This window comes from Spermophilus citellus, assembly GCF_964194105.1.
Source record: "Spermophilus citellus genome assembly, chromosome: 3".
NCBI lineage: Eukaryota > Metazoa > Chordata > Mammalia > Rodentia > Sciuridae > Spermophilus > Spermophilus citellus.
Genome location: NC_138184.1, coordinates 3,977,234 through 3,998,186, shown reverse-complemented (window position 1 = coordinate 3,998,186; position 20,953 = coordinate 3,977,234). Strand labels below are relative to the sequence as shown.

The 20,953-nt window shown below is 53.0% G+C and overlaps 4 protein-coding genes across 4 annotated transcripts; 2 read left to right on the top strand and 2 right to left on the bottom strand.

Annotated features, from left to right (window-relative positions):
• The first annotated feature begins 1,070 nt into the window (after positions 1 to 1,070).
• On the top strand, positions 1,071 to 2,272 carry LOC308645747 (dihydropteridine reductase-like). Its single transcript, XM_081288165.1, has one exon. The coding sequence runs from the start codon at positions 1,119 to 1,121 to the stop codon at positions 1,686 to 1,688; it is 570 nt and encodes a 189-aa protein (XP_081144291.1). The 5' UTR covers positions 1,071 to 1,118; the 3' UTR covers positions 1,689 to 2,272.
• A 2,747-nt stretch (positions 2,273 to 5,019) lies between these two features.
• On the top strand, positions 5,020 to 5,911 carry PSPN (persephin). The gene is made up of 2 exons (XM_081286433.1): positions 5,020 to 5,389; positions 5,474 to 5,911. The coding sequence occupies exons 1-2, from the start codon at positions 5,233 to 5,235 to the stop codon at positions 5,791 to 5,793; spliced, it is 477 nt and encodes a 158-aa protein (XP_081142559.1). The 5' UTR covers positions 5,020 to 5,232; the 3' UTR covers positions 5,794 to 5,911.
• A 134-nt stretch (positions 5,912 to 6,045) lies between these two features.
• Positions 6,046 to 7,745, bottom strand: ALKBH7 (alkB homolog 7). The gene is made up of 4 exons (XM_081286432.1): positions 7,509 to 7,745; positions 6,646 to 6,819; positions 6,433 to 6,557; positions 6,046 to 6,274 (listed from the first exon to the last, which is right to left on the bottom strand). The coding sequence occupies exons 1-4, from the start codon at positions 7,710 to 7,712 to the stop codon at positions 6,112 to 6,114; spliced, it is 666 nt and encodes a 221-aa protein (XP_081142558.1). The 5' UTR covers positions 7,713 to 7,745; the 3' UTR covers positions 6,046 to 6,111.
• A 4,884-nt stretch (positions 7,746 to 12,629) lies between these two features.
• On the bottom strand, positions 12,630 to 17,610 carry CLPP (caseinolytic mitochondrial matrix peptidase proteolytic subunit). The gene is made up of 6 exons (XM_081287664.1): positions 17,382 to 17,610; positions 17,224 to 17,295; positions 16,667 to 16,763; positions 15,609 to 15,796; positions 14,385 to 14,490; positions 12,630 to 12,988 (listed from the first exon to the last, which is right to left on the bottom strand). The coding sequence occupies exons 1-6, from the start codon at positions 17,565 to 17,567 to the stop codon at positions 12,819 to 12,821; spliced, it is 819 nt and encodes a 272-aa protein (XP_081143790.1). The 5' UTR covers positions 17,568 to 17,610; the 3' UTR covers positions 12,630 to 12,818.
• Positions 17,611 to 20,953: the final 3,343 nt, after the last annotated feature.

Here is a 20,953-nt window from a genome sequence, read left to right as displayed (position 1 = left end):
GGAACCACCAGCCAGGCGCCTGAAGGGGCTCTCTGTTGACGACACCCCACCTCCCGGCTCCGCCTGCGGCTTTCCTGGTGCTTTGCCTGCCGACACCTCCACTGCCACCAGCAATGGAAAGAAGAAATGCCCACACCATCACTGACCATCTCATGGAAGAAGAGCACAAAAAAGAACCTGGGGGACATAGAGAGCTTGGCTCAACAAGCCCAGGATAGGCCCCAGACCCGGAGCCAGGGGCGGACACTCTTTTCCTGTTACCCTGCACCATCACCACCGCTAACTCACGAGCACAGGCGTGATGGGCGGGGGCACCAACTCCTGGAGTTTTGTTACCTCTTGGCCTAGACGATACAGTCCTGCCCTTCTTGCTTGCTACTAATGTTACCTCTCATTCCTGTAATGTCAGATCCCATGGTACAGTATTCCTGGAACCCATCACTTAAAGTCAATCATACAAGGACCTTTTTGCTTCTTGCTAGCACTTCCAATGTGGGGGAGATACGCCAGTCTGTACCATGCTTCCCTGATGACACCCTCTGGGAACCAGGACTCTCCAGGGCATCATGGGATATAGGCCTCTCTCCCTAGAAGGGGAAAGCATGGAGGTTCAAGTTAGGGAGTCCCCCTCATGGCCCCGACCATTCTTACAGCCCTGCCTATCACGCAAATATACAAATAGCTCTACGCCTCTAGAGGCCATAACATGGAGAAATTGCCTTTCCATCATCCGACCATTGGTCCTCTCGGATGAGCTCATTAGTTGGTCTCAGCCCTACAGCTGGGGAGGCTCCCACTTAAAAAACAGCACTGCAAAGCCAACCAAAATCCAGAAGGGCAAATCTTAGAATACAAACTACCCCTGGTCCTGCACAACTGGGTAAACCAGGCGGGGAGGCGGAGCTCGCCTGCCTTGGTGGAGGGCCAGGCGGCGGTAGCCAGTGCGGCGCTCAGTCCGGGCCTAGGGAACAGCGGCGCCGGCGGGGAGCAGCGGCTTGGTGGCCCCGGCGGGCGAGGCGCGCCGGGTGCTGGTGATGGGCTCGGGATGCGTGCAGGCCTTCCCGGCCCGCATCGATGTGGTGGAGAATGAGGAGGCCAGTGCTAGTGTCGTTGTTAGGATGACGGACTCCTTTACCGAGCAGGCTGCCCAGGTGACTGCTGAGGTTGGAAAGCTCCTGGGTGAAGACCAGGTGGACGCCATTCTCTGTGTCGCTGGAGGATGGGCTGGGGGCAACGCCAAATCCAAGTCTCTCTTTAAAAACTGCGACCTGATGTGGAAGCAGAGCATGTGGACATCGACCATCTCCAGCCATCTGGCCACTAAGCACCTCAAAGAAGGAGGCCTCTTGACCTTGGCTGGTGCCAAGGCTGCCCTGGATGGGGCTCCCGGAATGATTGGCTACGGCATGGCCAAGGGTGCTGTCCATCAGCTCTGTCAGAGCCTCGCGGGCAAGAATAGTGGCATGCCACCTGGGGCTGCTGCCATCGCCGTGCTCCCCGTCACCCTGGATACACCGATGAACAGGAAATCAATGCCGGAGGCTGACTTCAGCTCCTGGACACCCTTAGAATTCCTAGTCGAAACCTTCCATGACTGGATCACAGGGAAAAACCGACCCAGCTCAGGAAGTCTAATCCAGGTGGTGACCACAGAAGGAAAGACGGAGCTCACCCCAGTGTATTTTTAAGCTTCATCTTCAGTGCCTGGGAGGGGCCTGCCATAAAAGTCACTAACCTGTCTCAGTGTGACCGTGTCTGGCCGTGTGTTTTCTGTAACCCTGTGTGTGGTATGAGATAGCGAGTCCTGGTTTTCTCTCACCTAACGTTCATTTGCTCTTCCTGGACAGTGTAATATGTTTATGTGAAATAACACATGATCGGGGCCTGCAAGTAGCACCACCAGTCTGTGCTGACTGCACGAGGCGGTCTCAGAATGCCCATCTGCGTCAGCGTTGTGCTGGATCGCTCTTGAGTCACTTGTCTGTTCCTGACAGAGGCTGCTGCCTCCGCTAAATCAGTGATTTCTTGGTATTGGGTCATTTTGAGGGCTATTTTTGAATGTCACTTATTGTTTTATGTCATAGATGTAGTTTTTGTGACCTTGAATTAAACTGCCTTAAAACTACTTTTGTGGTGTCAGCAAAATCCCCTGGACTCTGTCATGGTGTCCTTTTCTTGTGCAGTTGTAAAGTGTGCCCTGGCCTAGGGCTAAGTGTGCAAGAGAACTACTGGTGAGTCTTTGGAGTGTTTTCTCCTAATAAATGCACTTCATTTAAAAAAAAACTGGGTAAACCATTAATATATGGCCCCTATAAATGTATGGATATTAGCCCTATTGTCACCGTTGATGCAATCTGGTTTAATGGCACCTTTGATTCTCCTGTTGCTACCCATGCTACTCGGGGACATGTGTGTGTTAAACCACCTTTTTTCTTTGTAAGTTCTACAGTCCACCCCACCAGAGGTCACCCGACTGCACTAATTCCTCCTGTATGTTGACCAGTTGCTGGAACTCCTCCATTAAGTCAGCAGTGCTCATGAGGACACCCCCCATATTGTGGTTCCCAACAGATGACAGACAGTTCCTCTGTCCACTTCACTCACCAAAGGTACACTTCACCAAAGAGATCTCCCTCTTACGTCCAAAATGGGATTTTGATATTACTGCTGCCATTATTGCTGCCTCTCTTGCTGCGGCAGCAGCTGCCACGGCTGCTGGGATAGCTTTAGCCCAGTTACAGCTAACGCCGCCACTATCAACCAGGTAGTTCAACGCTCCGCTAGAGCCCTAACTGTGTAAGAACAACTTAACCTGCACTTGCAGGGAGGTATCCTAATGCTATAACAACAGGTTAATCTCATGGATGAAAAAATCGATATCCTCCAGATAAATGTAGGATACCCTGTATTCCTCAATATCTGTATGTTGTCAAACAGCTATCCCTGTAGAAAATGTCACAAAACCCTGGTTTGAATTAACTCAATGGTTAAAAGGACCCTGGAATCTAGCTTTTAGAAATTTCACCATGACGCTGCATCCCCATATTCTTAGCCTAAATAAAACTAAAGCAAACCTAATCCTCAATCCTTCCTTCCTGCAGAGGCTATGGGACAAGTTTTCAGCTCTGATTAATCCCACCAACTGGGTTATCGCTGGCATAGGTGTCATTTGTATTGTTATACTGTATGTCTTTATAAAGTGTCTACACTTTATAAGATGGAAACTAAGCAAGCTATGTTAGTATATGTATACCAAAAAAAGGGGGGGAAATGTGGGAAAGAACCAGCCCGCAGTGTGGGTGACAGCCGTGGATGGGTAGAGTGAGAAACCTCCCAGTGTGAGCGAACAGGAACACCTGTTTGCTCTAGGACAGGCCATTGGAAACGTCCAGTGGTGACCCTTCCTGCCCTCCCCGACCGCTTGGCAGGCTCCCTTACTTCCCCGTAGTACGGTTAGTTTTGATCTTTATGATGATGACTGGCTCCAAGATGTTGTGCTGCTGGCTTATACAATGGTGATGGGTAGACATGCCCTACATAAACTGTAGCTCTGCCGCAGCGATAAAACGAGCTCAGCGCCACCAAGCCTGACTCCCGGAGTTTTCCTGTGTGTGGACTCCGTTGCTTCACCTCCTCGCGGGATGCAACCCCACCACATCACAACATTGAATGACCTGGCTGAAGGCAGAGGTCAGGCCTCGGTCCTACCCTCAGTTGGAAACTGCAGGTGGAAAACTGCCCCACCCCGTTCTGCAGGCCCCTGGCTGCCTCGAGGGATGCCTGAGATAGCAGGCTAATTCCCAGGAATCCCCCGTGTGGTCCAACTTTCCTCCCGTCCTTCTGCCAGGGTTTTGGGCCTCAGGACAGCAGCACTCACTCTCTACCCGGGAGGTTCCACCCCTGTCGTTCCTGCTGTGTGTATTCTGACCCAGGGTCCACCTCAGGCCAGGAAGCATCTGAGGGAGGCAGTGTCACCTTTGGTCAGGCTAGAAGCCTGGCATTCTGGGGACCTGGGGCTCAAATCCCAGGTGTAGTTCTGGATGACTTAAGTGACTTTTTTTTTTTTCCTGAAAGTAACATAAATATGTACTGCAACAAGAACAACCACGACGATCATGGACGCAGGTCCCTGCGGACCCATGGCTTCCCGTAACCAAGGTGCAGCTAGTATCCCTGGGCTTACAGCTTAGTTCCCAGGTGGAGGAACTCCTGAAGGAGGTTTCCTCAGTTGCTCATGCAAAGAGCTACCAATTTACACTCCCAATCATGGGGTGCAGCATCTCCAAGCTTTAACCTCTCCTCTGTGTGGGACCAGGCACCTCCTCACACACAGTGAAGCTATTTGTAATCTCCTGCCTCAAAAGCTCTGGGCAGAGGGCTGGGACTGTGGCTCAGCGTAGAACGCTCGCCTAGCACGGGTGGGACCTGGGTTCCATCCTCAGCACCACATAAAAATAAAGGGATTGCGTGTGTCCATCTACACCTAAAAAAATAAGTATTAAAAAAAAAAAAAAAAAGCTTTGGGCAGCTCCTCAGCGTGAGGCATAGCACTAAACACTGAACACTCACACCAGGTCCCATGGGTGTGAAGGCCACCAGAACCCATGCCTCGCCATGACTTACTGCTGGCTTCACCCTGGACCTGGAAGTCTAGCTCCCCTTGGCTGATGCTCTCAGGTCCCAGGATAGGGCTGCAGTTGGGCCCTCAGGTTTCCTTTCAAGACAGGAATCCCTGCCCCATGTCCCATGCTTGGCCATCCCCAGCCTCTCCCTTTTCCTGTTTTGATGCTGGCTGAGCCAGGCCCGGAGACAGGGGCATGATGTCTTAATCCTTCAGGAGGAAGCCGTGCTGGAAGATTCCCCTTGACCTGACCACCTGCCAAGCCGCCTTCCCAGCACTCAACATGGGGGTTCCTGAACTAGACAGCAGGGGCAGCAGGGACACTGGTTGTCCACACTGGGCTCAGGCCTGGCTTCCAGCATGACTCGTAAATCAGGGGGCGACGGGGGTGTTGGAAATGGGTCTGTGGAATGTCTGGATGGGGTGGGGTGGGGGTGCGCCCTTAACTCTTAGAAGGACGGATGTGGGGCAGAGGGAACTGACGCCTAGAGCTGAGGACTGGGGGACCAGCTGTGCAGGACGCAGGCGAGGAAGAGGTTATTTCCCTGCCAGGCAGGCAAGGGATAAATTCAAGGCACAGGGCTCCCCAGCCTCAGGACCTGCCTGACACAATGGCCACGGGGAGAGTCCTGCTCGGCTTTCTGCTGCTCCTAGCACTACAGCTGGGCATCGGCTGGAGCCCTGACACTCAGGGGGCTTCTGTGGCAGAGAAAGAGTTCTTGTCTGAGCGGACAACAGATGCTGGAGGGACCTGCAGGCCGCCACTGGGTAAGAAACCCCAGGGCCCCCAGGTGACTTCCCAGCTCTTTCAGGCTGATAACTGACCCTAAACCAAGCCCCTTTTTTCCCTAGACACTCACCACCCCCATGCCCGCTTACGCCGAGCCCCAGCCAGCCCCTGCCAACTATGGAGCCTGACCCTACCCGTGGCGGAGCTGGGCCTGGGCTATGCCTCCGAGGAGAAGATCACCTTTCGCTACTGTGCTGGCAGCTGCCCCCGCGGAGCCCGCACCCAGCACGGCCTGACGCTGGCCCAACTGCGGGGCCAGGGCCGAGCCTTTGGTGGGCCCTGCTGCCGGCCTACCCGCTATGCTGATGTGGCCTTCATTGATGACCATCACCGCTGGCAGAGGCTGCCCCAGCTCTCAGCAGCTGCCTGCAGCTGTGGGTGACAGTGCCCAGCCCAGAGCTCCGGTTCCCTGTGCATGGAGCTCTGGAGGAGCTGGGCTCACTTATTTATAGGAGCCTGGAAGCAAGAAGACAAGAAGGGGTGGTGGGCTGGGTGCTGGCAAAGAGCACAATAAAGAATCTGCTTTCCTGGCCTGGTGACTGTGTGCTAAGCCAGCATGTTCCTAACTGCCACCCTGGCAGCCCTGAGCTTCCCCTGCAGGGGTCAGTCTCAGGAGACAGCAGAGCAAGGAGGCTGCTGTCCCTTCTCCAACTTTATTCACAAATCCAGAGTCTGGGTAAAACAGGAATGGACCTGAGGGTCAGCAGGCTGGCGGTGGCTGTCCAGGTTGCCCTGGTCCCAGCCCCTCAGGGAGAGAGCGGCAGATCACAGAGATGCGTCGGCTCCGTGGAATCCGCCGATCCCCAAAAAATGACTCTTCATCCCGAAGAATCTCATGAGAGAAGTCATAACGGGCTGAGCCCCTGCAAGAGAAAAGAAGGCTATGAGTTCTAGGTAGACCAGGGTTCCAGTCCCCCTGCAGCCCTCAGGCCCGCCCTGGGGTAATGGCAGTCCCTGCTGTGAAGGCCAATGAGAGAAGGGGCAGGACGCTGGTGGGGTGGGGCTCTTTGGCTGGATGGACCTTAGGATATAGAGGGAACCAGGCTCCAGCAACAGTTCCAGCCACTGCCCTGGCTCCTGGGTGTGCACAAGCCGCATGACACTGGGAGACAGTAGGGACAGGCCAGCGATGGTGGCTCCACAGAACTGAAAGAGGCAGCATGGTGGTGGGTCAGACTCTGGCCTGGCCTGTCCACCCCAAGCTGGGAACTCCCAGGTGCTGGCTTCTGCCCACCTTGACACTGTCGACGTGGGGCTTGATGTAGCCCTGAGGTTCCAGGTCTAGCACATGCACCCGGGACAGCAGGGTCTGGCCAGGGTCAAAGGCAGCTGACTGCACACGCTGCAGGATGGCCCGGCTGGCCTCTGACCAGCGCGACTTCTCTGTCTCCCGGAAGCCGTGGATGGCCTGCACAGAGGGCTTGGGTCATGCCTGAGAGCTCCCAGAGAAAATAAGGAAACTGAGGCACAGAGGGACAGAGTCCAGAGCTAAGGACTGGTTTTTCCCAGCATGACCTTTATCCCTGCCCTCCACTCACAATCCCATCCCTAACCTGGCCCCTGCCACAATGAAGGCCTTAGCTGGGTCTCACTGATACTGGAACCCTCTAACCCAGGCCCCATCTAGATCTGACCTCAGGCTCCAATTCCAGGTCCCCAATGCCGACAGCCCCATCCCAATATCCATTGTTTCTGTCTCCACCCTCAACCTGATCCCACCCAAGACCCTAGTCTGTCCCCAACAACTGACCCTCCCTCACCTCCTCCATATCCATTTCTGACCCTTGGTCCCAAATACCCCTCAGCTCCAGATCTAGTGAGGACCCGGCTCTCATTTCCAAAGAGCTCTTGCTGTTCCCAGGTTCCCATCCCCCAGGTCCCACCCCTCTGCAGAAATTCTCACCCCCTCCCACAGCAACGCCCCATCTCCGTAGGGCTCGCATCTGGGCCCCAGAGCCTCAGACCCCAAACCTGTCCTAGGCCCGTCCCCAGCTGATCCCCGGCATTCGAGTGGCTTCCCTGTCCCCGCCCCTTATCCGCAGCCCCGCCCAGATATGGCCCCGCCCCCGACGCGGACCCGGGCCCCGCCCGCCTCACCGCGTCCCAGTGATCATATTCGTAGCGGCGGCGGCGCAGCTCAGGCTCCAGCTCGCGGCTCAGCGTCTCCTCCTCGTCCTTGCTCAAGAAGCCGGGCTGCACCACGGCCGAGTCCTGCAGGCGTCTCAGCACCGCCGGGCCCGAGCCCCGCACCCAGCCCGACCCAGGAAGCGTCCGCAGCGCCCACCTCCCACTCCCGGCCATGGTCCTGGAGCCGGGTCTCGGAGGAAGCCGGAGTTCAGGGCAACGCCCCCGCCCTAGAGCCATTGGCTGTGTCCTCTCCAGTCTCCTGCAGCGATTGGCTTTCCCCACGGCCCCGCCTCTTGCTCAAGGCTATTGGTTGCCCTGCCTCGCCCTGTCTAGCTATTGGCTCTCCTGAGCGCACCTCCTCTCCACCGCCGTCGGCCCGGCGACCTCGGTAGCTCGGGTTGTGTTGGCTGTACCGCGAGTCCGTCTGCCGCCGCTTCTCGACCCGCCTCTTTTATTGGCAATGGGAAAAGGTCCAACTGAGCTGGCTCTTGGCCAGGATCTCGTAGGAAGGTCCAGAGAGGTTCTGGCCTGGCTTTCAAGGTAGGAGGATTGAGCCAAGGTCAAGGTTATGGAGACAGGCAGGCACAGAGGTTAAGTGCAGGGGTGAGAGGAAGGGTCAAGAGTAGAGGAATCTAGCAGGCTCGGTGACGCTCGCCGGTAATCCCATCAGCTCCGGAGGCTGAGGCAGGAGGATCGCGAGTTCAAAGCCAGCCTCAGCAACATCAAGGTACCAAGCAACTGAGTGAGACCCTGTCTCTAAATAAAATACAAAATAGGGCTGGGGATGTGTCTCAGTGGTCGAGGGCCCCGAGTTCAATCCCCAGCAACCCCCCCCCCCCAAAAAAAAAGTGTTTATGGGATGGGGCCAAGTTTGCGGTTAGGGAGTTGTGAAAGGTCAAAGCCAGATGTCATTCATTTCCCCTTGAGAAGTACTGATTTTTGTTAGGTTTGAATGTAGCAGTGTAGTTGTTTTTCAAAGATTCCTTCGATTATCACGACCCTCTAGATTAAAAAAAAAAACAACAAACCTGTTTCTCCCTCCAGCTACATACCCTGGACTCTGTTCCCTTTACGCTAAAATCCCTGAAAGACACCTATTGCTGTTTTCCTCATTTTTCCTGGATCCACTGTAGCCTGGCTTTTGGTCCCCACAGCATCTGAAGTGCTCTGATTTATGGCCACCAGCAACATTCCCAGTGCCAAATCCACAGCCAGCTCTCAGTCGGGCACCTACTTCATCTGTACACTGATGGCTTCTACATCGTTTCAACCCTGACCCTGGGATGCAGAGAGGCAAATCAGATACCAACCATAACACATTTCCTGCTGCTCCCTCAGCTTCCCACCTCAGTTAACAGATCTCCCCTTTTGGAACTGCTTTGGGCCAGTAGCTTGGTTTGCAGACTGCTCTCACATCTCTCTGGTGAGCTCTGCCTTTAAATCCTATCTAGAGTCTGATTACATCCTGCCACCCCATTGGAGCCACCATTAATCTCCATCTGGATTATACCAAATCCTAAATGGGTTTCAGAGTTTTGTTTTGCTTTTTCGCAGCACTGAGCTTCAGGCATAGGCTACTGCTCAGCCACACCCCGGCCCAAGTTTCTGTTGTTGCTAAGCTCTACCCACGGCTCCTGGGGGTCAGCCATCCTTTTCATCCCTCTTCTCAAACCTTCCATCACTCCCCATCCTTTTTTTGGGGGGGTAGTGTTGGGGATAAAACCCAGAGCCTCACGCATGATAGACAAGTTCTCAACCACTGAGCCACATCCCCAGCCTATTTTTTTTTTGCCTTTATACATGTACTTTTTTTTTTTTTTTTGCATTACAATTTGAACCCAGTGCTTCACACATGCTAGGCAAGCGCTCTACCACTGAACCCCAGCCCAGCCCTAAACACATTTTTTAAAAGTAGTTGATTTTTTTTTTTTGGAGTTGTCAATAGACCTTTATTTAATTCATTTTATATATACCACAATTTTTGAGTTGCGTGGCACCTTGCTGTTGCTGAGGCTGGCTTTGAATTTGTGATCCTCCTGCCTCAGCCTCCCCAGCCGCTGGGATTACAGGCGTGTGCCACCAAGCTGGCTCATTTAACATTCTTAACACCCTGAGACAGTAACTGCTTTTTCTTCTGATTGTAATAAGGAAGCAGACGATCAGGACTAAAGCAACTCACCCCAGGTCAAATATCTAGAAAGTGACAGAAGGAGGCAAGCCACGTCGCCTCTGAGCCTGCTTCTCGCCTGTGAAATGGGAGCAGTGCTTGTTGCTCCTTCCCAGGTTCCTTGTGAACATACAGTGGCCAGCTACGGTGTTTCTCCAGCAAGAGAACTTGGCAACACAGGGCAGTGCATGCAGCTGCATGGCAGGCAGGGACTCCTTCGGAACTCTCCCTCATTGCAGGGCTGCCTCAGAGCTGGTGACTGATGCTGCAATTTTTTTTGGGTGGGGGGTTGAAGCCAGGGATTGAACTCAGGGGCACTTGACCACTGAGCCACATCCCCAGCCCTGTTTTGTATCTTAGAGACAGGGTCTCACTGAGTTGCTTAGGGCCTCCATATTGCTGAGGCTGGCTTTGAACTCATGATCCTCCTGCCTCAGCCTCCTGAGCCACTGGGATTACAGGCGTCACCACCGCGCCTGGCTTGTCTGACGCTTCTGGACACACAGTCTCTCTGTTGGACCAGCTAGACTGTGCCACAGGAGGTGCCTCCTTTGGCCTCACCCTTTACACAGGCGGTCTTTCCCTGCAGATGGCTTCTCCTTTCCCTTTGCTGGAGGCTTCCAAAGTTTCCTTGGTTAAATAAAAGTATTAAGCCTCATAATTGTGGTGTTGGTTACACAAATCTGTACGCGTGATGAAATCCCATCAACACCCTCAGCCAGGCCTGTAGAGCTGTTGAAATCTGAATGCAGGCTCCAGATCATATCAGTCCAACGTCCTGGTTTTGAAATGATATTGTTCTGTCACATGTCACCACTGGAGAAGCCGCACACAGGGTACTGGGACTGCTCTGCTCTACTTTTTTTTTTTTCTTTTTGGTGCTGGGGATTGAACCCAGGCCCCACCCGCACTAAGCATGTGCTCTACCACCGAGTGGCACCCCAGCTCCTGCACTATCATTACACCTTCCTGCAAGACTGTCATTATTCCAAAATAAAAAGATTTTTTTTGAGTTGTCAATAGACCTTTATTTTATTTATTTTTATATGTTGTGCTGAGGGTCGAACCCAGTGCCTCACACATGCTAGGCAAACGCTCTACCACTGAGCCCCAGCCCAACCCTAAACAGATTTTTTAAAAGTAGTTGATTTGGGGCTGGGGGCGTGGCTGGGTGGTAGAGCCCTATGCCTATCATGCTTGAGGCCCTGGGTTCAGAATAAAGGTTGACTTATATTCCCTTCCTTCTTTCTGTACTGGGATAGAACTCGGCAACACGACCACTGAGCCATATCCCCAGCCCCACTTTTTAATATTTATTTTTTAGTTATAGGTGGACACAGTATCTTCATTTTTTATATGGTGCTGAGGTTCAAACCCAGGGCCTCACACATACTAGGTAAGTGCTGTACCTGTGAGCCCCAGCCCCAGCCCCAGCCCCTTTTATTTTATCTTGAGGCAGGGTCTTGCTGAGTTGCTGGGCTGACCTGGAACTTACCATCCTCCTGCCTCCTGAGTCTCTGGATGACAAGCATGGATGTGTTTTTAGTCAACGTGGGAATGGAGAAACGAAATGTCCCCTCTTTGCACAATGGAACATTACTCAGCCTTTACAATCAGGACAAAAATCCTGGCACCTGTCCCAACAGAAGAACCTTGAGAACATTATGCTATAATGCTGTGTTTTCATGTTTGGAAATTTGAACGATTCGAATGAAAATAACGGTACACGCAACTGGTCATGTGAACAGGGACCACACATGAGCAGAGGACTTGAGAATGTCACCAGCTGAGCAGCCCTGGCAACCGCAAGCACTTCCTTGTCCAGAAAGGAGGACTGAGGACAGGAAGGACCAAGGCTGTCTCTAGCCCAGTGTGGGGCCCGCGCCAGTCCTCCCAGCTGCTCGGGAGGCTGAGGCAGGAGGACCGTGTGACCCAGGCGTTTGAGGCCAGCCTGGACAACCTGGCAAGGCCGCTCAAGAGGGAAAAATATGCAATCTAAGATCTCCAGTGAGTCTAGAAGATTTGATCTGGACACACCTCCGATTGCAGCCACATGTGGGTTGGGTCAGGACAGGTGACCTCAAACTTCCAAGAAATCCCTCACATGGGCTTCTAATATGGGTTAACTCCGTGGCTGACCTGGAAAAGTTTTGCCTGATAAAATACAGGACACCCAGTTGGATTTGAATTTCAGTTAAGTTCCATGATGAGTGACTATTTTAAAAGGATGTTTTGAAATTACTGTTCAATTTTTTATGTGGTGCTGATTGAACCTAGTGCCCCACACATCTGAGACAAGCACTCTACCACTGAGCCACATTCCAACCCTATTCTGTATTTTATTTATAGACAGGGTCTCACTGAAATGCTTAGCACCTCACTTTTGCTGAGGCTGGCTTTCAACTCACTATCCCGCCTCAGCCTCCTGAGCTGATGGGATTACAGGCGTGCACCACTGCACCTGAGATACCTCCATGTCTTGTCTCATCTCTTCACTCTCCTTCAGCCACTGGCATCCTTGAGGTTCCTCCCCCATGCCAGGCACAGAACTACCACAGGGCCTTTGCACTGGCTGTGCTCTCTGCCTGGACTTCTTTCTCACGATATCAATGCTTCCCTTGATTCCTTCAGGTCTTAGCTCAAACATCACCTTCTTGGCAAGGCCTTCTGGGACCATCCCATGTAGAAATCTACACACCTCCTTCTCTCCTTTTAATTGTCTATCTTTCCTCCAAGAATGTGAGTTCTTTGATGCTGGCTTTTTGAGTTTTCTTCACAGCCTGGAACGTAGGTTGTGCTCAGGAGTTTGCTGAAGAAAGGGCTGGTCAGAGACTGGGGTTGGGAAAAGGAAGAAGAGGCCTGGTGACATGCACACGCAAGCCCAACATCATGTGGCAGTGAGCAAAGGTGCCTCAGACACAGGACAAAGTACAGAAAGATTTAATTTAAAATCACAGTGTCGCAGCCAGGCTGCCCTGCCTGTCAAGGCACCCCCAAATCCAAAGTTCCTCAAGGGGCTCCTCCAGGCTCAGCAGTCAGAGGTGAGCGGGGTGCAGCCTTAGGGTCTGGCTGGCCCAGGCCCTTGGTGCTGCCCTGGAGGGGAGCCCTGGCTTTCAGGTGCTTGCTGGGGCGGGAGGGTCTGTCGGCGTCGCCACAGGCTCTTTCTGCACCAGCTCTGGCTCATCCTCACCATCCTGCGGCGGGTGGACCAGTACCTTGTCTAGGATGCCAAACTCCTGGGCCTCCATGGGGCTCATGTAGCGGTCCCTCTCCATGGCAGATTCTGGCCGGGAACAGGATGCAGGACAGTTAGTAAGAACAGAGACCTGGGCCAGGGTTGGGCCTCCTCAAATTCATGTCAAAGTCTCAACCTCCAGGGGACGCAGTCTGAAGTTGGGGTCTGGGGAGGTGAGGGAGTTAGTGACCCCCGAGGGAGGGGCTCCCAGGAGGGGAGCAGTGCCTTTATAGATGACGCTCCCAGAGGGCAGAGGAAGGACCAGGTGAGAACACAGGGAGAAGGTGGCCTCTGCGGCCCAAGAGAACCCTGCCCAGGAATCCACCATGCTGGACCTTGACCTTGGACTTTCAACCTCCAGAACCCCAAGAAATAAGTCTCTGTTGTTGAAGACACCTGGCCCATAGCATTTGGTTACGGCCGCCTGGGCTAACTAAGACAGGGCCTCGTTCGCCAGTTCCCTGGGTGACCTTGGCCTTCCTGTTCTTTGTGCCTCTGTCTCCCCATCAGTAAATACTTATTTCAAATCTTTTTTTTTTTATCTTTTTATTGATGATGCATAATATACTTCCAAGAAGGGGCACCTACTGTCAATGGGCAGTGTGATGAATTTCAGACTGAATGTACTCACCTGACTAGCACCCAGATGAAAAAGCACTGCTAGCACCCCAAAACCCTGTGGGGTCCACCTCCGTCACCTATCCTCATCACCCCCATCCCACACCCAAAGCAGCCCGTCCTAACAGCTCAGTGCAGCTGGGCCTGTGCGTGCTGCGGAGTGGTGGTGGGGACTGCTCCCTCCACAAGACCGCCGAGGCGCCCACACTGTCTGCTCACTGCTGTGTCCCACTCAACTGCTGAACAGGCGCCACAGTGCACCCATCATTGGCTGATGGCCAGTGCGGGGCTTACACAGGATCACCACCAGTGTCCCTGTGCCACCATGGTTCACGGCCACACACTGAGTGGGACACAGTCCTTTCGCGTGTTCAGCTTTAGCTCCTGGTCTGCACAGCTCTGCAGAGGGGCAGACGTCTCCACCCCCACTCGGGGTGATCTCCCCTGCGCTCCACATCCTCTCAGCCTTTGGGTCGTGTTTTATGTCTTAGCCATTCTAGCATTGACGCGGCATCTGGCCGGGATTTTAGCCTGCCTCTCTACTATGTTGTTGTTATTTGCAGGGCGGGGGATGGAGCCCAGGGCCTTGCACATGCTAGACAAATGCTCTGCCACTGAGCCACAGCCAGCCCTTAGAGACGTTCTTGGTTGTCATAAGGGAAGGAGATGATGGGCAAGAATGGATGGAGGCTAGGGATGCTGCTCTGGACCCCACGGTGCCCAGAATGAAGGCCCACAAGGCCAAGGTGGGAGAGCCCTGGCTTAGCACAAGGCCCACCACGCGGTGTGTGACATAGGGAGTGGCCAGCCCGCCCTGGGCGCTCACCGATCACTTGCAGGCTCTGCTTAGTGTGCTTGGCGTAGATGTTGAACAGCTGTTTCTTGAGCTTTATGATCTCCTCTGCCTGTATGGCAATGTCTGTGGCTTGGCCCTGAGGGATGGCCCAAGGGGAGTAAGAGGGTGGAGGCCAGAATTAGAGAGTCCACCCCTCCTGGGGAGACTGGAGGCAGGGAGAGCACCCGCCCTTAGGTTTCCAGTTTCCAGGCAAGCCCCCCCAGCACCCCACCAGCAAGGCCTCCCGCGGGTACTGGCTCTTTTTCTTTATTGTTGTTCTTTTAATATTTATTACTTTAGTTTTAGGTGGACACAATATTTTTATTTTACATTTATGTGGTGCTGAGGATCGAACCCAGTGCCTCATGCATGCTAGGTGAGACTACCACTGAGTCACTAGGAGACTTGACCACTGAGCCACAGTCCCAGCCCTATTTGTATTACCTATTGTTTGCATTTTTGCCACACTGGGATGGAATCCAGGGCCTGGTGCATGGTAAGCACACACACTACCTCAGAGCTACACTTCCAGCTTAATCTTCTCACTTTTTTTTTTCTTTTTCTGCTGTTAACTATATTTTCTTATTTTCTGCATCTGGGGCCTTGTAAACAGGTAGGAACAGCCTCCCCCGGGGTGAGATGGCAAACAGCTCACCTTTGAGTGCAGCTTCAGATGGAAACCTACCAATCCAGGGCCCACACCCCAACAGTCCCCCTTGCTGGGCTTTCACTCTCCCAGCCACTGTCACCCTTTCCTAATCACCCCAGGGCCAGGTACCAAACCCCCAGGGATGGCCCCCATGCCAGAGCCCGCTGAGCTGATTCCAGCTAGCCAGTGCTGAGCCTGCTTACCCTGCCTGGCCTGTCCCTTCCCACAGACACCACCATGGCCTCCCCCACACTCTGGTGCCTCCTGGATGGCATGTGTGCTGTGCCCTCTTCTCCTGCAGTAACAAGCTCTCTGTTCAGTGACAGCTGTCTCCTGATCTGTTGGCCTCACCATACCTGAATCATGATGAGATTAAAACACTGCTGCGAGCCGAGGCAGCTCAGGGTGGAGCTCTAGCACAGCATGCGCAGGGCCCGAGGGTTCAGGCCCCAGCACCACCAAAACATGAAAAATAAATAACACCCACACACCTAATTTCTGCCCAGTCACTCCTGTCTAAACCTCCATCTGCATCCCAAGGGTGGCTCGTAGGGGCTGGCACTCACCCGGGCGCCCCCCGAGGGCTGGTGGATCATAATGCGGGAGTTGGGGAGTGAGTGGCGCATGCCGGGGCTGCCGGCGGCCAGCAGCAGGGATCCCATGCTGGCGGCCTGACCCACGCACCACGTGCAGATGGGGTTCAGAATGTACTGCATCGTGTCATAGATGGCCAGGCCTGCGGTCACCACACCACCTGCAGACAGGAGCACAAGTGAGGGGCTGTATCACCCCCCTTCTCTCAATCACCCCTAGCACTGCAGAGGGCTAAGAGGCAGCCCTTTAAAGCAAGGGCACAAATGAAAATGTCCCCAGGGGTGGGGAGGTGACAAAAAAAGGTGAAGCAGAACTGAAGAAAGGAGTCAGTGTCTGCTGTTACATGCACAGGTGGGCTCAAGGGGGCAGGTCGACCAAATTTTTAAGAGAAACTAGAAAATGGAAGAGTGCAGTGGTTAAGAGAAAGGCCCCCTTCCCTGGCTGGACAGTTCACCTCTAGGTCTTCAGTAAGTTACTCAGTCTCTTCTCTTAGATAGAGAGTACTAAATAGTAGCCGCCATGTAGGGCTGTGGTGAGGAGAGGAATGATCTCCAGAGCTTCAATATGTGTCAAGTACTTCACAAAAGACTGGCATAGTAAGTGCTCATCCAAATGGCTATTCTTTTTTTGTTGGGAAGAGACAAAATCTACAAATTCTAAACTGTGGACCAGATCAAGTTGGTAAAACTGTGTGGAATTAAAAAGGCCACAACCTAGGGGCGACCGGCAGTGGCTGGCTGGTGATCCTAAACTTAAAAGCAAGCAACAGGCAACTTTTGGCGGTGTCGGGGCATGTTTGGGATTCCAAAGAAAGCTCTGTACCTTTTCCCCACAGAAAGGACATCCTGGTAGGGGCTGGGGATATAGTCTAGTTGGTAGAGTGCTTGCCTTGCATGCACAAGGCCCTGGGTTCAATCCCCAGTACCAAAAAAAAAAAAAAAAAAAGGACATCCTAGGCCACAGATGTTGTCCCAAATCACCGAATGTCTCCAGAGGAGTGACCCCAGCACCCAGGGCAAGCCCTGCTCACCAGGGCTATTGATGTACATGTGGATGGGCTTCTTGTTGCTCTCAGATTGCAGGAAGAGCAGCTGAGCGATTACCAGGCTGGCCACACTGTCATCAATCTGCAGGTGGAGAGGGCAGAGGTGTCCCCAGATTGGGATGGGAGAGAATTTTAAGGGAGAGAGTTGGCGGGGACACTGGGTATGGGTCAGAGAACCAGGGAGGAGGGTCAAAGCCCAAATAAGAGGGCTCAGGAAGAACTTAGCACCCAGGAGAGGATGGGAGTGGTAGGACCCCAGGGAGTTTGGAAGAAGGGAGGGGATTGTCAGGGGGCTCAGGACACGGTAAGGGAAGAGGTTAGCATGGTTGGGGACAGGGACTAGAGCCTGGGAATGAAGAGTGGACTCAAAGCTGTCAAGGAGGTCTTCGGAGAGCCGGAGGGGAGGAGCTGAGGGCTGCAGGAATGGGCGGGAGCAGGCGGGGCTGAGGACCGGAGGGGCTCCCGGGGAGGCGGGGAAGGGACGGGGCGGAGCCGCGGAGGAAAGGCCGGGGGAGGTGGGGGCTGCGAGGGAGGGCGCTCACCGGGCCCATGACGCACACGATGCGCTCCCGCAGGAGCCGCGAGTAGATGTCGTAGGCGCGCTCGCCGCGACCCTGGGAGAGAAGGACGGGGTGAGGGGTCAGGCGGCCGGCGACCCCACCCCCGGCCCCGGGGCCGTGTCCCTGCCGGGCCGCGGTACCGTCTGCTCCACCACGATGGGGATGAGCGGGACAGCCCGGGCCGCCGTCGCGTGCAAGCTCCGCCGCAGGGCCAGGCCGCTCCCGGGGGTCCGCTGCGCGGGAAAGCGAGCGGCGAGGCGAGGCCCCAGCGCCCGGCACTTGCCTGGCGCCACCCAGGCCTCCACCGCCAGCATTCGGGACCACATGCCGCCGCAGTCCTCCTCGGCTTCCGTTCTCCAGCGGAACTACGACTCCCGGCGTGCTCTGCGCCCGCGGCGCATGCTCACCAGGCCCCCACTTCCGGGAGGCTGGGCGGACTTCGTGGGGGCGGGGCCTAAGGGGAGGAGCCGGCGGAGGGAGTGGAAGTTCTCCGGCTGCTGTGTCCCCACCAGTTCGTCAGTTTTGTGCTCTTATGTTTAAAAAATCAGCTCCAGCGTGCTCACAGCTCATCTTGGAAATGGCGTCCTAGAGAGGACTCAGCCTGGGCTGGGGCCTGGGAGAACTTCCAGCCTCGTAGGGTCAACTTCCCCTGAGATAACCCCATCTATTTTTTAAATAATATTTTTTAGTTGTAGATGGACAGAATATCTTAATTGTATTTATATTTTTGTGCTGAGGATCGAACCCAGCGCCACACACATTCGAGGCAAATCCTCTACCACTGAGCTACAACCCCAGCCCCTCCCCATCCATTTTTGGTAACCTGTGAGATAGAGGGAGGAACCCCACGTGGTGGGAGTCATCTGCGCATGTTGTGGACTCTGCCTGGAGAACCACCTGCAAAGCTTCGTACGAAGTTTAGGTGTGGGCTTCAAGATCCAAGGTGGCACATTTCCAGCCCCAGAGAAGGATGGAGGGTGCACGCCAGCCAGCTGTAGTGTTGGGCTTCAAAGCATGAGTAGGAGTTCATTCGCTGGGAAAAGTTATTCATATCGGAAGAGAATGGGCAAAGGGAAGAAGTAGGCAGTCCCTGGTGAGGTTTCAGGCCCTTGTTTTCTCCAGATTTTTTCAAGGTGGATTCTTTTTCATCTTTTAATTCTAATGTCACCTTCTGAGAATTGTCCCGTACTTCGCGTGCAGAGCCTAGAAAAGTGCCTGATTAAATCACAGTTCACACTGAGCCAAGAGACAACGATGTGATAGGGAGGAAGTTTTGAGAGCAGAGGGCTTTCCTGGCAGCAAATGCCTGACATCTCAGCAAATCAGGAGGCTGAGGCAAGAGGACGGCAAATTAGATGGCAGCCTCAGCAACTTAGCAAGACCCTATCTAAAAAAATAAACAGGGCTGGAGATGGGGTTCAGTGGTAAAGCACTCCTGGGTTTAGTCCCCATTACCCAAAATAATTAGATCAATCGTTCTCAGCTCAAATGTCAACCTCTTGGAGAAGTCTCCCTGGACCACATTTGTCTTGTTGACATCTTCTGTGTGGTACCACTGTCCAGGACAATTCCATTAATTTGTTTGTTTTCTCCTTTGTTGACTGTAAAACTGAGCTGACTGGAGCCAAAGTTTCTGCTGTCTTATTCATCTCTATTATTCTCAGGAAGTATTAATCAGACCTTTTTGATTAGGAATCAGAATAAAATGCATCTTTAAATTTATTATTATTATTATTATTATTATTATTATTATTATTATTATTTTTGTAATTCTGGGACAGAACCCAGCGCCTTGCATGCACTATCCAAATGCTCTACTGCTGAGCTGTGCCCCCAGCCCACAGAACCACTGACTTAAATCAAAGTGGGTAGTGAACAGAAATCTTTAAAAAGGAGAAGAAGGAACTTTAGAATAGTGCTTGGCACATTGTATTTACTCCAGAAATACTTAAAAGCATTTTGAGCCTGGTGTGATGGTACATGCCTGTAATCCCAATGATGCAGAAAGCTAAGGCAAGGAGGATCGCAAGTTCGAGGCCAGACTCAGTAACTTAGTGAGACCCTGTCTCAAAAAGGGCTGGGGATGTAGCTCAGTGGTAAAGTGCCCCTGGGTCCCATCTCCACTACTGCAAAAATAAGTAAAGTGTGTTTTGTTGCTTTAAACTTAGTTGGGCTCAGTAAACTCTGAACAAATGAATATTTTGGCTCTCCGCTGCAAATCAGCCTGTCCCACCATTTAAAAAAATTTTTTTTTAGTTGTCAATGGACCTTTATTTTATTTATTCATATGTGGTTCTGAGAATCACAATTTCCTAGCAGTGCCTCACACATGCTAGGCAAGTGCTCTACCACTGAGCCACCACCCCAGCCCCTGTCCCACCAGTTTTAAGTTATCACTCATGGTGGGAGAGGAGCTCTGATTGCTGTTATCTTTGGGGGAGATGAATGCAAACAGGCCTGCTGCATTGATAGAACTGAAAATTAAAGAAGAAAAGGAAATAGTGCCAGAGAGGCAGTAAACAGATACTCTGGTGTATGGACAGTGCTACAGCTTTTCTGGGAATTATGTTGACCCCAGATTTGAAAGTTGCATAGTTAGCAAAGAATTGGAAATAAACCCGTGAGGGAGGACTCATAAAATAATTTACATTTAAAACTTTAAAAAAATCCAGTATCGATATGGGGGAATATAACTCATTGATTAAGCGACTGCTGCGGTCTCTACTGGTTGAGCATCCTGTGAGGGTGGAGGCACGGGCGACTAGCTAAAAGGAAAGGCTTTCTCTTCAGGTAACATGGGGTGTTGGCATCCAGGGGAGGTGAGGTGGCTTTGTCACACAGACTCCAGGGACCTTCTCTCAGCTCTCACCTCAGTCACCCAGAGAAGGATGGAGGGTGCACGCCAGCCAGCTGTCCCAGAGGGAAGCTGCCACCCCCTCCTCTTATATGCCATTGGCCAGAAACTAGCCACAGGACCTTGCTGCACAGGTATTGGACAGTGCATTTATTCACTCAGCTGCTACTTGCTGAAGCCTCCGTGCCCTGGAGTAGAGCAGGAATACAGCTCGGACCAGCCCCTGCCTTTCTGGAACTTACCTTGCATGACCTAGTCCTCTTTTGAAGACTTGCAGCCCAGCTGAGGGAACAGTGGTCGCCCAAAGCCTCCACTTTGCAGCTTTATGGTCACCTTCAGCTGTAGAGATGTCCCATCCTCCCCCAGGAAGCCGCCCTCAGGATCTCAGCCAACAGGAGGAACCAAGGTCTGGACATCCTGACTTGACAGGGGTCGCTGATGGGCCATGGGAGACTGGCAGTGGGCTAAGGCCTCTCCCCTGGCCAGCACTTTTATTCATTTATTTTTAGGTATTGAAATGCTTTCTCATTTTATTTATTTACATATTTCTTAGTGGTTTTTCCTAATTAGTTATGCATGGTAGCAGAATGCATTTTGATTCATGGTACATAACTGGAGCACGACTTTTCATTTCTCTGGTTGTACACGATGGAGAGTCTTACCACATGGACCTATTGTCACTTTCTTCCACAGCTGTTAATCCCCGACAGGCATCTCTCACCCCAGGCTCCCCTCGGTGCAGTTGGCCCTGAGGGTTCTTTTGGGTGTGTTTTCTTTTAAATTGCGTTGGAACTGAGCAGGTACAGGTTTCTCTTTGTCACTGTTCGCTTCACAACACAGTGTAACAGCCCTTATGTG

Coding starts and splice junctions, on each gene's coding strand:
- LOC308645747 (XM_081288165.1), top strand. CDS start 1,119: ATGACGGACTCCTTTACCGAGCAGGCTGCCCAGGTGACTGCTGAGGTT.
- PSPN (XM_081286433.1), top strand. CDS start 5,233: ATGGCCACGGGGAGAGTCCTGCTCGGCTTTCTGCTGCTCCTAGCACTA. Junction 5,390..5,473: donor GACCTGCAGGCCGCCACTGG/GTAAGAAACCCC, acceptor TTTTTTCCCTAG/ACACTCACCACCCCCATGCC.
- ALKBH7 (XM_081286432.1), bottom strand. CDS start 7,712: ATGGCCGGGAGTGGGAGGTGGGCGCTGCGGACGCTTCCTGGGTCGGGC. Junction 6,558..6,645: donor CCCACGTCGACAGTGTCAAG/GTGGGCAGAAGC, acceptor TGCCTCTTTCAG/TTCTGTGGAGCCACCATCGC. Junction 6,275..6,432: donor GGTTCCCTCTATATCCTAAG/GTCCATCCAGCC, acceptor TTTCTCTTGCAG/GGGCTCAGCCCGTTATGACT.
- CLPP (XM_081287664.1), bottom strand. CDS start 17,567: ATGTGGTCCCGAATGCTGGCGGTGGAGGCCTGGGTGGCGCCAGGCAAG. Junction 17,296..17,381: donor CCATCGTGGTGGAGCAGACG/GTACCGCGGCCC, acceptor CTTCTCTCCCAG/GGTCGCGGCGAGCGCGCCTA. Junction 14,491..15,608: donor AGCCCTCGGGGGGCGCCCGG/GTGAGTGCCAGC, acceptor GCCATCCCTCAG/GGCCAAGCCACAGACATTGC.